General features: G+C 40.3%; 2 protein-coding genes across 2 annotated transcripts; both read left to right on the top strand.

The window, feature by feature from the left end:
- Positions 1-1152: 1152 nt before the first annotated feature.
- On the top strand, positions 1153-3175 carry LOC147292352 (putative F-box protein PP2-B12). Its single transcript, XM_086233836.1, has 3 exons — positions 1153-1477; positions 2065-2183; positions 2745-3175. Exons 1-3 carry the CDS (start codon positions 1196-1198, stop codon positions 3127-3129), a joined length of 786 nt encoding a protein of 261 aa, XP_086089962.1. The 5' UTR covers positions 1153-1195; the 3' UTR covers positions 3130-3175.
- Positions 3176-8929: 5754 nt separating this feature from the next.
- CSLD1 (cellulose synthase-like D1) lies at positions 8930-12384 on the top strand. Its single transcript, XM_086230267.1, has 3 exons — positions 8930-9480; positions 9741-11339; positions 11424-12384. The coding sequence occupies exons 1-3, from the start codon at positions 8930-8932 to the stop codon at positions 12382-12384; spliced, it is 3111 nt and encodes a 1036-aa protein (XP_086086393.1).
- Positions 12385-12986: the final 602 nt, after the last annotated feature.

Below are 12986 nucleotides of genomic sequence, written 5' to 3'. Positions count from 1 at the left end.
TCCTGCACCACCCTCTCATTCTCTCTCTCCTCATCTCTCTCTCCTCCCTGCTGCACTACCCTCTCATTCTCTCTCTCCTCATCTCTCTCTCCTCCTTGCTGCACCACCCTCCCCGCGCCCACCACCATGCCAAGCTCACACAGCCACGCCCACCACCATGCTAAGCTCGCACAGCCCCAACGCCCGACCACGCCGCCGACGCCCGACCTCGCTCTGCCCAGCTCGCACAACCACGCCGCAGTCCCTGCCAAAAGGATGAGCTTCGCAGGCCGTTCGGCAGTCATCCGCCGAAACCTGCGGGTTCGTTCGGCAGCCATCCGCCGAAACCGGCGATTTCCTTCGGCAGCCACCCACCGAACATTCGAGTTGCCTTCGGCAGCCACCCACCGAACCTTCGGCAGCCACATGTTTCTTCTTCACCGTCAACCTTGGCCGCCGCCCACACGCTGCTACACCTCCGCCCGCAGCACCTTGTCTTCCACCTCGAAGCCCAGAACCAGCCACCATTAAAAAAAATATATATATGCAGTTCGGCACTGGTCCGCCGAACCTGTTGAATTGAAATTTTTTTTTTAATGGTGTTCGGAGGGTGGTGCTGCTGCGGAAGAAGAGAGAGAGAGATAGGAGGGTGGTGCTGCGGGGAGGAGAGAGAGAGAGAGAGGTCGGTGCTGCGAGGAGGAAAGAGAAAGGGAAGTGGTCGGTGAGGGAAGGAGAAAGGGAGGGAGGTGGTCGGGGGTGAGGGAAGGGGAGGGGCTGTGTGTTTTTTTTCTTTTGGTATGGTTGATGGGGTGTGGTGGGTGAAGGGGTGTGTTATGAGAAATTTTGTGAAATGTATAAAATAGGGGTATTAGAGTAATTGGAGGGGTGTGTTAAAGAGAAATTTTAAATTTTGGGAGAAGATAGGGGGGGTGTGTAGGAGAAAAGTGTGTGCAAAAAGAAAAAAAAAAGGGTGTGCAAATAGTAGCACTCTTTTGGAACTAGGTTGTCAAAAAAGTTTAAAAAGTATTTAAAAGGGTTATTGAATAAAATTTCTCATAATTAATTGGGTGGCTTGACCTGAGTTTGACTAAGAAAAAAATTCAATTCACACCCGTTAAGTTGTGTTGAAGGCGGATTTGCGGGGATTCAGGATTGTGTCCCTTTTCTAAAGGTCTTTGTTTTGTTATACACACAGAGAGTCACAGAGAGAAGGAAGATGAAGCAGAGAGAAATGAACATCATCAGCCTGTTGCCTGTGGAGTGCATCTCCCTCATCATTTCCTGTACATCTCCTCAAGATGCGTGCAGATCATCGCTCGTGTGTTCTGCCTTTCAAATCGCTGCGGATTCTGATAATGTGTGGGAAAGGTTTCTGCCAAGAGATTATAGACAAATCATCTCCGAATCCGTGTCCGCAGCTTTTTTGAATACCTTGTCCAGGAAGGATCTCTACCGCCATCTTTGCAATGACCCCATCATCATAGCCAATGGCAACAAGGTATGTAACCCAATTCCCATTATAATATTTATTTTTCTTCACTCATAAAAGGGTTCTTTAATTTCTTTGTTTCCTCTGCTTCAACAATTCTATTGGGTGATCATATTGATCACCCATATATGTGAAAATTAATTACAGAATCATCAACCACTAAGATCCTAAGATTAATTAGTATTTGTTGACTCACAATCCAAATCATTTGGTATTAGATAAAAGGACAAATATTGTTGTAGGACTTGAAGTTTTTCTGATTTTATGAATTCAAACACTTGCATAGAGGTTTTGATATATTCTGATAACCAACTCTTGTGGGAGTGATTTGACTATTAGTGATGGCTTCTTCTATCTACCTTGATTGATTTTTGTTTTTGTTTTTTTTTTGTCTGAGAAATTTAAACTTGAATCCTTTTGCTTGTTGTTTTACATGCTTGATTACATGTTTATAGGGATAAGTACGTAGGACTGTGTGTCATGGATAGCTAAGTTTGACAATCTTAGATGATTTAGGACAGTTGGATATCCTTGTTGTAAATACTATTTATATTACTTCCATTGTGAATCACGAATGGCATCCTTGTTTGGCACAGAGCTTTGCACTAGAAAAGCAGAGCGGCAAAAAATGTTATATGATAGGGGCAAGAGGGCTTTCAATTATATGGGGAGATACACCCAATTATTGGCGGTGGATAACTCTACCAGAGTCTAGGTATTCTCTCGATCACTACCATCTTATACATATTATATATATATATGTAATTTTTTTTTTCAGTGATGCTAATTCATACTTTTTAGGACAATTGATCGTTTATTGGATGCATTTGGTCCCAGATTTACGAACAGGAGAAGGAATAATGTTATTACTTAGTAGAATTGTAGGTTTATCATGGTCAGAGATCGAACACCGTAGTGATGTCTTCTAAGGACTCCCCAATGGTCTCATTAGTTATTTCCAATAATGTGCATCAAAAAGTATAGGGGGAATGATAGGAAGACTATCATTGTGAAAGTGTGAGTCTGAGGGGGTTGAGATGGTGTCCTTAATTACAAGTATGACTCCCTTAATTGTACAAAGAAAGTGAAGTGGCTAATTGCTATGGCTAAACTCACTTGGAATCCATTATTTGACGGGACCTAACACCCCTCGTGAGAGGGAGTGATTGTTGTCTACTCTAGACTACATGAAGCTTTTAAGGGGCTATATATGCTGTCACCCACACTAATGCCATAATCATCGAATTGAAATTTTTATGCATATTTTGAATCGCAGGTTCTCTGAAGTGGCGAAGCTCAAATGTGTATGGTGGCTTGAAATCAAGGGATTCATAAACACTAACATTTTGTCCCCGAGAACAACCTATGCAGCTTACTTTGTTTATCAGCTCCAAGAATCCAATTGGGGGTTTGAAGAAAGGCCGGTTAGGTTTCGCATCATTCATGAGCAAGGCGTAGTTTCAGAGCATGGTGTGAAGCTAGACCCTACGCCTCCACAGGCTCGATACAGAGGAGATGGGTGGATGGAAATTGAGATGGGTGAATTCTTCATTGAAGACGGAGATAATGCTACTGTGGAGACTAGTCTTTGGCTACTTACTAGGGGACCTACACGCGGCCTCATTGTGGAAGGTATTGAGTTCAGGCCCAAAGATATGTAGTAGATAGAGTGAAATTAATGCCTCAATATATTTAGTGTTGAAACAATGCTGTCATACTTGTTTTACATGTTTTTTCATCTTCTAGTTGGAGTTTCCATCTTTTTGTTATGTGCTCCTTTCTAATTTTTGTTCTTCAAGTCTTGTAGCATATATGTGTTCAGTATGCAAAACAAAGAAAGGTTCCATGTCAATTTTCATGTACTGCACCTACTACTACTGCATGCTCTTGCATGCACGTGAGTGACTTTTCATTTGGTTAGTTTCTAATTAAGGAGAGAAAGCTCTCCCCACATCCCATGTTGTGGGTTCCATAATGACTGATTTACAACCAAACAGCCCTAAATATAAGACAACTTACCTTAATGTGGTCCTAATTTCTTGTGGGAAATGTGATCAAAGAATGCAGGAACATGGAACTGAAGGCCGGGTTTAACGCGGAATGACAGATTCCCTTTGTTACTTGAGCATTAATTACTTTCATTCTTAATTGAACATAACTTAATTAATCCTATATATATAGATATACAACATAACTTAATAATTCATGCTTAGAGCATTTTTGGTCATTTTCTTATATTTCCTTCAAATATGAGGATCGATAAGTTTGGGGATAAGGGTTCTTCAATGCTAAAGTTGAAATTTTTCTAATACATATAAAATTTGACCGTAGGTTTGGGGAGAGTGTGGGGAGCCCGGCATATTCATTCAACTTGATTTGGGAAAAAATTTGGGAAAACTTCAAATTTGGAGAAATTTTAGGAAAGATTTGGAATATATTGTATTTGATGTCATTTTTTCCCGAATTTAAATTTGAGGAGAGATTTAGATAAAGGTTTGAGATATATGTTCTTACTTAAATATTAATCCCAATTCGAGAGATATTCTTTTTTCTTTTCTTATTTTATGATAAATTTGTTTATAGTTTACCAGTCTTCTTTTACTTAGTAGAGTACAACACACTTACTCGTCCATGGCTGATAAATATTGACAAGTACACCATCACATTATCTGGTGAACTTAATATTATTGTTCAAAACAGGCCTAATTATTTATCGTGCCTCACTTTGTTCTAGTCCGAAATTCATTTTATTCACTTTTATCTCATAAACTGTTTCTAATGAAGCTAGAATGTTCAAGGCAATTAAACGAATGTACGTGAAGCTAGAATCTAAACAAAAACGGATTAAACAATGACCTAATTCACTTACCAGCCATCTCCCTGCATATATAATTGCAATTGCTAAATGCAAATTGCCATCATTTTTATAATAAGAAGTGATTGGAAAGTTCATTTGTATGGCCCAGTTGATTGTTTATATTAGCAAATATTGCTCGTTAGTCTAGACCCATGTAATTCAAAGATAAAATAATAATGATTAAAGTAAATTAATCTAAACTCTAAACCATATGACTTGACCGTAAAAGAAAAACAAAAAAACAAAAAAGCCATGTGAATGAGAAGCTTGGATCCTTGATTATTTTAAAGTTTCAACGACATCATTGTCAAACTTACACCCTGCTGTGTGCAACTCATCACCGTCCCAATGTGGTGCAACCCAGCGCCTGTGTGAAAGTCTGGAAGAGATTTTCTAACTATTTCTAGATTGTATTAATCTCATTTTCACCATTGACCTTGAAAATCCATGAACACATACCATCATATCAAAATCAGTATTCGAATCAAGTTTGATCATGAAAGTTATCCTTTAGATTTTGATCAAATAGTGCATTGGTCAATTTTCAATTTTTCATGGTCAATCATAAATCATCAAGGGATGATAACTCATCATTTGCAAAATTAGTCAAAACAAAAGTCAAGCTAGAATTAATGATTCAAAATAAAACGGTCTTTACAATGACTAATTTTGGCCAATCATTATCCATTCAAGAGTTCTTAGCTGATGTTGCCCACCAATTTGGTACATGAAGTTCCATGAGCGCACATTTGGCGTCCTTGTAAAATAATAAATGGAAATTCTATTTATACCCAATAATTTTTTTTTTTTTTAATCCAAAAAATTTGTTGACCATGAATGAACTATTATATCCCACGTGAAATGATCATTGAGGACAAACTATGTTTAAAATAAATAATCTAATTTTCTTTATATACCCAACAACCCCAACCCTTCATCAACTTCACTCTCAAATTCACTTTCAATCTCACTCTCAAAACGAACTCCAAACCCTAAACAATTTTTGTCCCCATATCATCCAAACAAGGTGTTTGTGGGTAAACCCACACCGATCTCACAGCCATTCATGGCTGGACACGTGGCTGATCAGATCCGACTTTGGAGTTGACTTTCAACGGTCATGCTTAGACTTCCACGTCACCGCACAGCTTGGCATCTTCTCCGTCGGATCGGATTGGCTCCTCATGACGAACCCGTCAGATCCGATCCGACCCAATCTGAGGGATCTCTGAAAGTTCGAATGTTCGAATGATCGTCTTCTCTAAAATCATCCCGGTTCGCCTCGGCTTAGGCCTATCTCAGCTCTTCCCCAAACGAACATCTTCTCCAAATTCTAGTTATAGCCGGCTACGACTTGAAGAGACAGCGGCATTTGGATCGGCTCGGCCTGGATATCCACAACCGATCCGATCACACACATAAACTTCGTGTTTACGCATGGAAACTTACGTTCAGATCGGCTCGGCTCCGCGCCGCCACTCCAAGGAAGATCACGTTGGGACGAACAACCATACTTAAATGCACCTGACATGGTCCTCTGACAGGTGGGATATTCCAGCCTACATCCATGACTATTGGGGCAGTTCACCTGAACCATCCATCCTTGCATTAAATGGAGCATTCAATGCAGCATTGAATGCTGAGGAGGTGAGCAGCTGTGCATGCAACTAGTCATGACCGAACGCGTGGATCTCTGTCAACCATTCATCCACATGCAGGTAACTTACTCATCACACCTTCCTTTGCCTATATAAACCAACATACATGCACAAACTGAGGATCGAGCTAGCCATCTATCACAAAATTTCACACTCACAAAGGCTTATGAGAAACACACTTGAACCTTTGAGAAAAACCAGAACATTTGCCTTGTTCTTCCCATTCTCCCAAGTTCATCTCCTACTCTTCCTCACTTTTATTCAAACACCACCAAACACACATCACTGACTTCATCATCGGAGCATGTTTGGCTGGTACCACACCGGTCCATCTCCTTTGGTTTTGTGTTCATTTGCAGGAAGATCCCAATCAACATCCACGTCATCATCCGGCAAGGCTTCTGATCAGCCAAGTCACTTATTCTAAGTTGTTGCATCTCTCTTACGGAAATTTGCATCAACACAAGGTTTTTTAGACGAATGGAGAATAAAATCGTTCTTTGAGAGCCTCCAAATGAGGTATGTGTGCATGTATATATATATATATTTTTTTTTTTTCTACAGTTTTTTGTGCATATGTCGACTCTCTAGATCTAGTGGACTAATACCGAACATGATAACAAATTTTGATGGGTGTCAATTGAATGGGCTATTCGGCTGGCAGTCACCGAATAATGTACATACTCTCATTCGATTGGCATCCACCGAACAACTCACAAGTATTTGGAATGGTCCCACCAAATACAGATATGAAGCAAACATTTTTGGAGTCATTCGGTGGAGATGTTTTGAAAATACTAAACTAATTCGATATGGCTAGCTACCAAATACTCTCATCGTATTCAGCATACCAGTATCGAATGAACTCACGTCATGAGCATGCCATCAACCTCATAAACCCACAAAAAAATTAAAATATTGTTTTCAAATTCATACAAAAACATCACATCTGTCAACAAGATTGAAGAATCAATCACTTAAACATTGAAAAGTTACCTAATTGATTGAAAATTTGAAAACATTAGGGTTGCCACCAAAAGGTTGTTGTGAGATGGGTTGTTATGATTTAGTGGGGATGGCGGTGGTGGGTTAGGCTGGGCGTAAACTTGAGTTTGAATTTAGATACGTTGGATGTGAGAGTTATTTTGAGTAAGAAAAGAAATTTCAATATTAATGGTGGGTATTCAAAAATGAGGATATAATAGTTAATTACGTTGGGTATAATAAGAAAATGAAGAAAATAAAAAGTCAATGTTAAGTGTAGTGAGAAGATTGGATAAGAAAAGAAAATTATTGAGTATAAATAGAATTTCTCAAAAACAAAGCGGACTCACATAAGCCACAGAGAAACTGATAGAGACGTTGATGAATGTATCACAATGCAACACGAAGCAAATGCTGTGTATGAATTTTCTTTTTATTGGCTCTAAGTTGTTTATGAAATTGAAAAATTTTAATTCTCACATAATAAATTCACAAAGCCACATAGTTCATGTAAGTAAAATGCAATTGAATTTTTTTTTTTTTTAATGGAGTTCTGGTATTTGGGACCAACAAATTTATTTCTAACACTAAAAGTTTAACGAAAATGCAATTTTCAATTATACCATAATGCAATTTGACCAAAAAGAACATATAATTTAATAAAAAAAAATAGAACAACGTCACTTAAACTATACCCAACCCAACATCATCTATATACCCAGCACATTCTCCATAGTACTCACCAAAAATCCTAATTAAACCCACTAAAAGACGTTCTATATTATCTGTCATCGATGCAAACAAGTATTGATAAATAGATGCTAGATCAAATTACGGCTTGAGAGTCTTCAAATTAATGAGGTATATATAATATTGATCATTCATTAGTGTTTAAACAAAAAAAAAAATTCCAACCACAGATAACCTAGCATTTATTGACTTGAACGTACAGCTGAATTTCAAATGTCTTTCTTTTGTACTCTTCATAATTTCTCATACACGCAGATATCTCATCGATCTATTAATTTGGAGAGATGAGGGAGAGGAAGCAAAGAGAATACTCACGATCCAATTAAGAAATGAACATCAACAGCTTGTTGCCCTTAGAGTGCATCTCCCACATACGTTCCCATACATCACTCAGGATAGATGCGTACGTGTAGATCATCTCCATCATTATCTTAATTATTAATCAACTATTATTTTCAAAAATAGCATTATTCCATTTTCAATAGACAATAATGCTAATTCATAGTACTTTGTAGGATAATTGATTATTTATTTGATACATTGATGTAATTTATAGTCAGGCGTTTTTAATGAATGAAAAAAACATAGATATGATCCCTTCAAAAAAAATGTATAGATATTAGCACATAACAATATATATTACTTATGTTTAACCAATTATATATTAAAATTATACATTTTTTTTCGTTAAGTTAAAATTATATATTTAATTAAGAAAATAATGTGTTTTTCTTTTTGTTAATATTTGGGCTTCATTAGTCTACCTAATTTTGAAATAACAAAAATCAACTAGGGAAAAAGAAATAGCACTGTCCTCTTTTTGTAAATAAAAAAGATGATACGTACGTAAGCGTATTTACTAATTATGAGACTGAGATTGAAATTATGAGACTGAGATTGAAACAAGGAGGTGACATTCGGTACGTGCAGCGAAAGCTAAAAATAGAAGCAAATTAGAGACCATTCATTCAAACTGATCAATCATATTCGGCCTACCTTGAACCAGCCATTCAATTACATCCAATTCCATATGATCGATGAGCTTCTCATGCAGTAATTGATTGTTCTCGATCTGCATGAAATTCCATAATTCTTCTTTTTATGTACGTAGTTATTAGTTGCAAATAAAATATGAGAGTCTCTAGTCTCTAGGGTGCGTGATGAAATGATGATCATATGATGAAAACTCATGATTTATATAAATTAGATTAGATGGCACCGAACTCACCAAAGAAAACACCAGCAGCCCGTCCACCGCAGGCGGTGAAATTTGCGCGGCGGACGTCGAGCGGGCGTGTGATGAGCTTGTCCCGGGACGACGATTTGGACTTGAGCGGGGACGTCTCAGGCCAAGATGACTACATCAATTACACGGTGATGATGCCACCCACACCCGACAACCAGCCGGGTGTGGAAAGCTCCTCGTCGTCGGATACCAAGCCGCCGTCCCGGTTCGGCATGGACTCGAAGCAGGGCGGCGGTGGCGGTGATGATGGTGGTGGTGATAGCGAAAGGAGAATGTCGGTATCTAATAACAAGTCAATACTGTTGAGAAGCCAAACGGGGGACTTTGATCATAACCGTTGGTTGTTTGAGAGCAAGGGAACGTATGGCATTGGGAACGCGTATTGGTCACAAAAGGATGAAGACGCCTATAATGAGGGACCGGGACCCGAAATGAGCATGAACGATTTTATTGACAAGCCATGGAAGCCACTCACCCGGAAGGTCCAAGTTCCTGCTGCTGTTCTTAGCCCTTACAGGTACCTATATATATATATATATCAAAATTACAACTAAATTTATTATACTTGTATTGGGTTGATTAGGACAGAAAATAATTAGAAAACCAAAAAAGAAAAACAGTTTTGATTGTTCGACCACATGCATGTCAAAGTATAATAGAGATTAGTTGAGATGATTCAAATAACAATACTATATTTATAGCTTTACTAACTCACACATTCTTTAGAGTACGTTAAGATTTAATTTGGGTTTGTACATGCATGCAATATGATTACAGGTTATTGGTGGTGATCCGTCTGATAGTACTTATGTTTTTCCTATCGTGGCGAGTCCGGAATCCAAACGAGGATGCAATGTGGCTATGGGGGATATCCATAGTTTGTGAGATATGGTTTGCATTCTCATGGCTTTTAGACATACTTCCGAAGATGAACCCCATAAATCGTGCCACGGACTTGGCTGCTCTGCATGATAAGTTTGAGATGCCTTCTCCGACGAACCCAAGTGGGCGGTCGGACCTCCCGGGCGTGGATGTGTTTGTGTCGACAGCCGATGCAGAGAAGGAACCACCTCTTGTGACTGCCAACACCATCCTCTCCATCCTTGCTGCGGAGTACCCTGTAGAAAAGCTTTCATGCTACATTTCAGATGATGGTGGTGCCATTCTCACCTTTGAGGCCATGGCTGAAGCTGTTAGCTTTGCTGAGCTTTGGGTACCCTTTTGCCGAAAACACAATATAGAGCCTAGGAATCCAGACAGTTACTTCAGCAGCAAAGTTGACCCCACCAAGAACAAGAAGCGCCCCGATTTTGTGAAGGACCGGCGTTGGATCAAGAGAGAGTATGATGAGTTTAAGGTGAGGATCAACGGTCTCCCTGATGTAATACGCAAGCGATGTGAAATGTACAACTCGAAAGAGCAGATGAAGGAAAGGAAGCTTAGCAAGGAGAGAAGTAGTACATTATTAACTGATCCACCAGCAGCTGATGATTCATCTGAGAGTAGTACTGTCCCCAAGGCGACCTGGATGGCTGACGGGACACACTGGCCCGGGACATGGTTTGACTCTTGCGCGGACCATAAAAAGGGAGACCATGCTGGAATCATACAGGTAATGAGTAAGGTCCCGGAAATGGACCCTGTAATTGGTTTTCCGGACGAGAAAAAATTAGATTTCACTGGGGTCGACATTCGGATCCCAATGTTTGCGTATGTGTCAAGAGAAAAGCGACCCGGATACGACCACAACAAGAAGGCAGGAGCCATGAATGCCATGGTGCGAGCATCCGCAATACTATCGAATGGCCCATTCATACTCAATTTGGATTGTGACCATTACATCTACAACTCTCTGGCTATAAGGGAAGGAATGTGCTTCATGATGGACCGTGGTGGAGACCGACTTTGCTACATACAATTCCCTCAGAGATTTGAAGGGATCGACCCATCAGACCGTTATGCAAATCACAACACAGTGTTCTTTGATGGGAATATGAGAGCCTTGGACGGTCTGCAAGGGCCGGTGTATGTGGGAACTGGGTGCATGTTTAGGCGTTTTGCACTGTATGGGTTTCACCCTCCAAGGGCGAATGAGTACTTGGGCATGTTTGGGCAAATCAAAGCGCCTGCACCCAATTATCAGCAGATGGATGAAGAAACACAGCCTCTGGCAACTCACCCTGACTTAGGCCTCCCAAAGAAGTTTGGAAACTCACAAATGTTCACCGATTCCATTGGCGTTGCCGAGTATCAAGGACGCCCTCTTGCAGATCACGCATCTGTCAAGAATGGGCGCCCTCCCGGCACGCTGCTCCAACCACGTCCCCCGCTGGATGCACCCACGGTTGCTGAAGCAGTTGCTGTCATTTCATGCTGGTAAGATATATATAAGATATGTTATATATGTTGCTAACTTGCTATATATATATGGTACTGATTAATGTTCATGCACACATTCAGGTACGAGGACAATACGGAATGGGGAGATAGAATCGGTTGGATCTATGGATCGGTGACGGAGGATGTGGTGACAGGCTACCGAATGCACAATCGCGGTTGGCGGTCTGTGTATTGCATAACGAAGCGTGATGCATTCCGCGGAACTGCACCCATCAACCTGACGGACAGGTTGCACCAGGTGCTCCGGTGGGCCACTGGGTCAGTGGAAATCTTCTACTCGAGAAACAATGCAGTTCTGGCATGTCGCAGGCTCAAGTTTCTACAGCGTATTGCATACCTCAACGTGGGCATTTACCCCTTCACCTCCGTGTTTCTGTGTGTTTACTGTTTCCTCCCAGCTTTGTGCTTGTTCACAGGACAATTCATAGTAGCAGGCCTAAATACTACCTTCCTTACCTACCTTTTGATCATCACCATCTGCCTTTGCCTCATCTCGTTGCTCGAAGTGAGATGGTCCGGCATTGGCCTCGAGGAATGGTGGCGAAATGAGCAGTTTTGGGTGATTGGTGGCACCAGTGCTCACCTTGTGGCTGTCATTCAGGGTCTCCTCAAAGTCGTAGCCGGGATCGAGATCTCATTCACCTTGACCACCAAGTCCTCCAACGAAGACGAAGACGACATCTATGCTGATCTGTATGTCGTCAAGTGGACAAGTCTCTTCATAATGCCACTCACAATCATAATTGTCAACCTTATTGCAGTGGTGGTTGGAGCGTCCAGGACCATGTACGAGGTCATACCCCAGTGGAATAAGCTAATGGGAGGACTTTTCTTTAGTTTTTGGGTGTTGGCTCACATGTACCCCTTCTGCAAAGGCTTGATGGGAAGGAGAGGAAGGGTGCCTACCATTGTATTTGTCTGGGCCGGCCTCATTTCAATCATATTCTCTTTGCTTTGGATTACAGTCAATCCTCCAGGCGGCGCCGCTGCGCAGCTCGACGCCGGACAAATACAGCTATAAATATGTGTACAATAAATACACTAAGAAATGTCTAACAATTTTCTGCTTCAGAAACAAAACCAAAACCAAGACAAACAAGAAATAAACTTTGTAATTTCAAGTGGCAGCCTTGGTGCCATCACAAATGTACTGTATAGCTACTAATTAATGGAGGATTTATGTAGTTTTAGATAATTCTTCCTACAAATCTCTGTAAATTTTCCAAATTAAGATTGTACATGATAAGGTACCAAAGTTACTACTCTAATGTTTAGCCTTGGCAAAATCCTATAACTGTTATTTCCAAGTCAAGGAAGAGCACATTCTGCTGGAAGTTCATTTGCAATTTTTTTACTTTAGATGCTTAGTTCTTCATTTCTTTTTCATCTTTTCTTCCCCTTGCTAGTGCAGATGTAGTTGGCGTTTTTCGTTTCTTCCGACTTCCGAGTAATGTTGCTAGTGCAGATGGAGTAATGTTGTAAAACCATTAATTTAGGGTAGTGATTTCATTCTAATTTTGTCTATTTGCACTCACATTATTTTTATGCTTTGGTAATTGAATAAATAAAAAGAGAACGAAAGCATAGAAACAAAAGGAAGAATTGGAATGAGTGCAAATGTAC

This window comes from Dryas octopetala, chromosome 2, assembly GCF_963921425.1.
Source record: "Dryas octopetala chromosome 2, drDryOcto1.1, whole genome shotgun sequence".
Lineage (NCBI taxonomy): Eukaryota > Viridiplantae > Streptophyta > Magnoliopsida > Rosales > Rosaceae > Dryas > Dryas octopetala.
Note: the sequence above shows the minus strand (reverse complement) of the source record. Positions and strands in the feature narration are given on the sequence as shown.

Excerpts from the sequence above, each read along its gene's own strand:
- LOC147292352 (XM_086233836.1), top strand. The coding sequence starts at position 1,196 with ATGAAGCAGAGAGAAATGAACATCATCAGCCTGTTGCCTGTGGAGTGC. Across the intron at positions 1,478-2,064 it reads TCATAGCCAATGGCAACAAG|AGCTTTGCACTAGAAAAGCA; the intron begins GTATGTAACCCA and ends TGTTTGGCACAG. Across the intron at positions 2,184-2,744 it reads ATAACTCTACCAGAGTCTAG|GTTCTCTGAAGTGGCGAAGC; the intron begins GTATTCTCTCGA and ends TTTGAATCGCAG.
- CSLD1 (XM_086230267.1), top strand. The coding sequence starts at position 8,930 with ATGGCACCGAACTCACCAAAGAAAACACCAGCAGCCCGTCCACCGCAG. Across the intron at positions 9,481-9,740 it reads GCTGTTCTTAGCCCTTACAG|GTTATTGGTGGTGATCCGTC; the intron begins GTACCTATATAT and ends ATATGATTACAG. Across the intron at positions 11,340-11,423 it reads GTTGCTGTCATTTCATGCTG|GTACGAGGACAATACGGAAT; the intron begins GTAAGATATATA and ends GCACACATTCAG.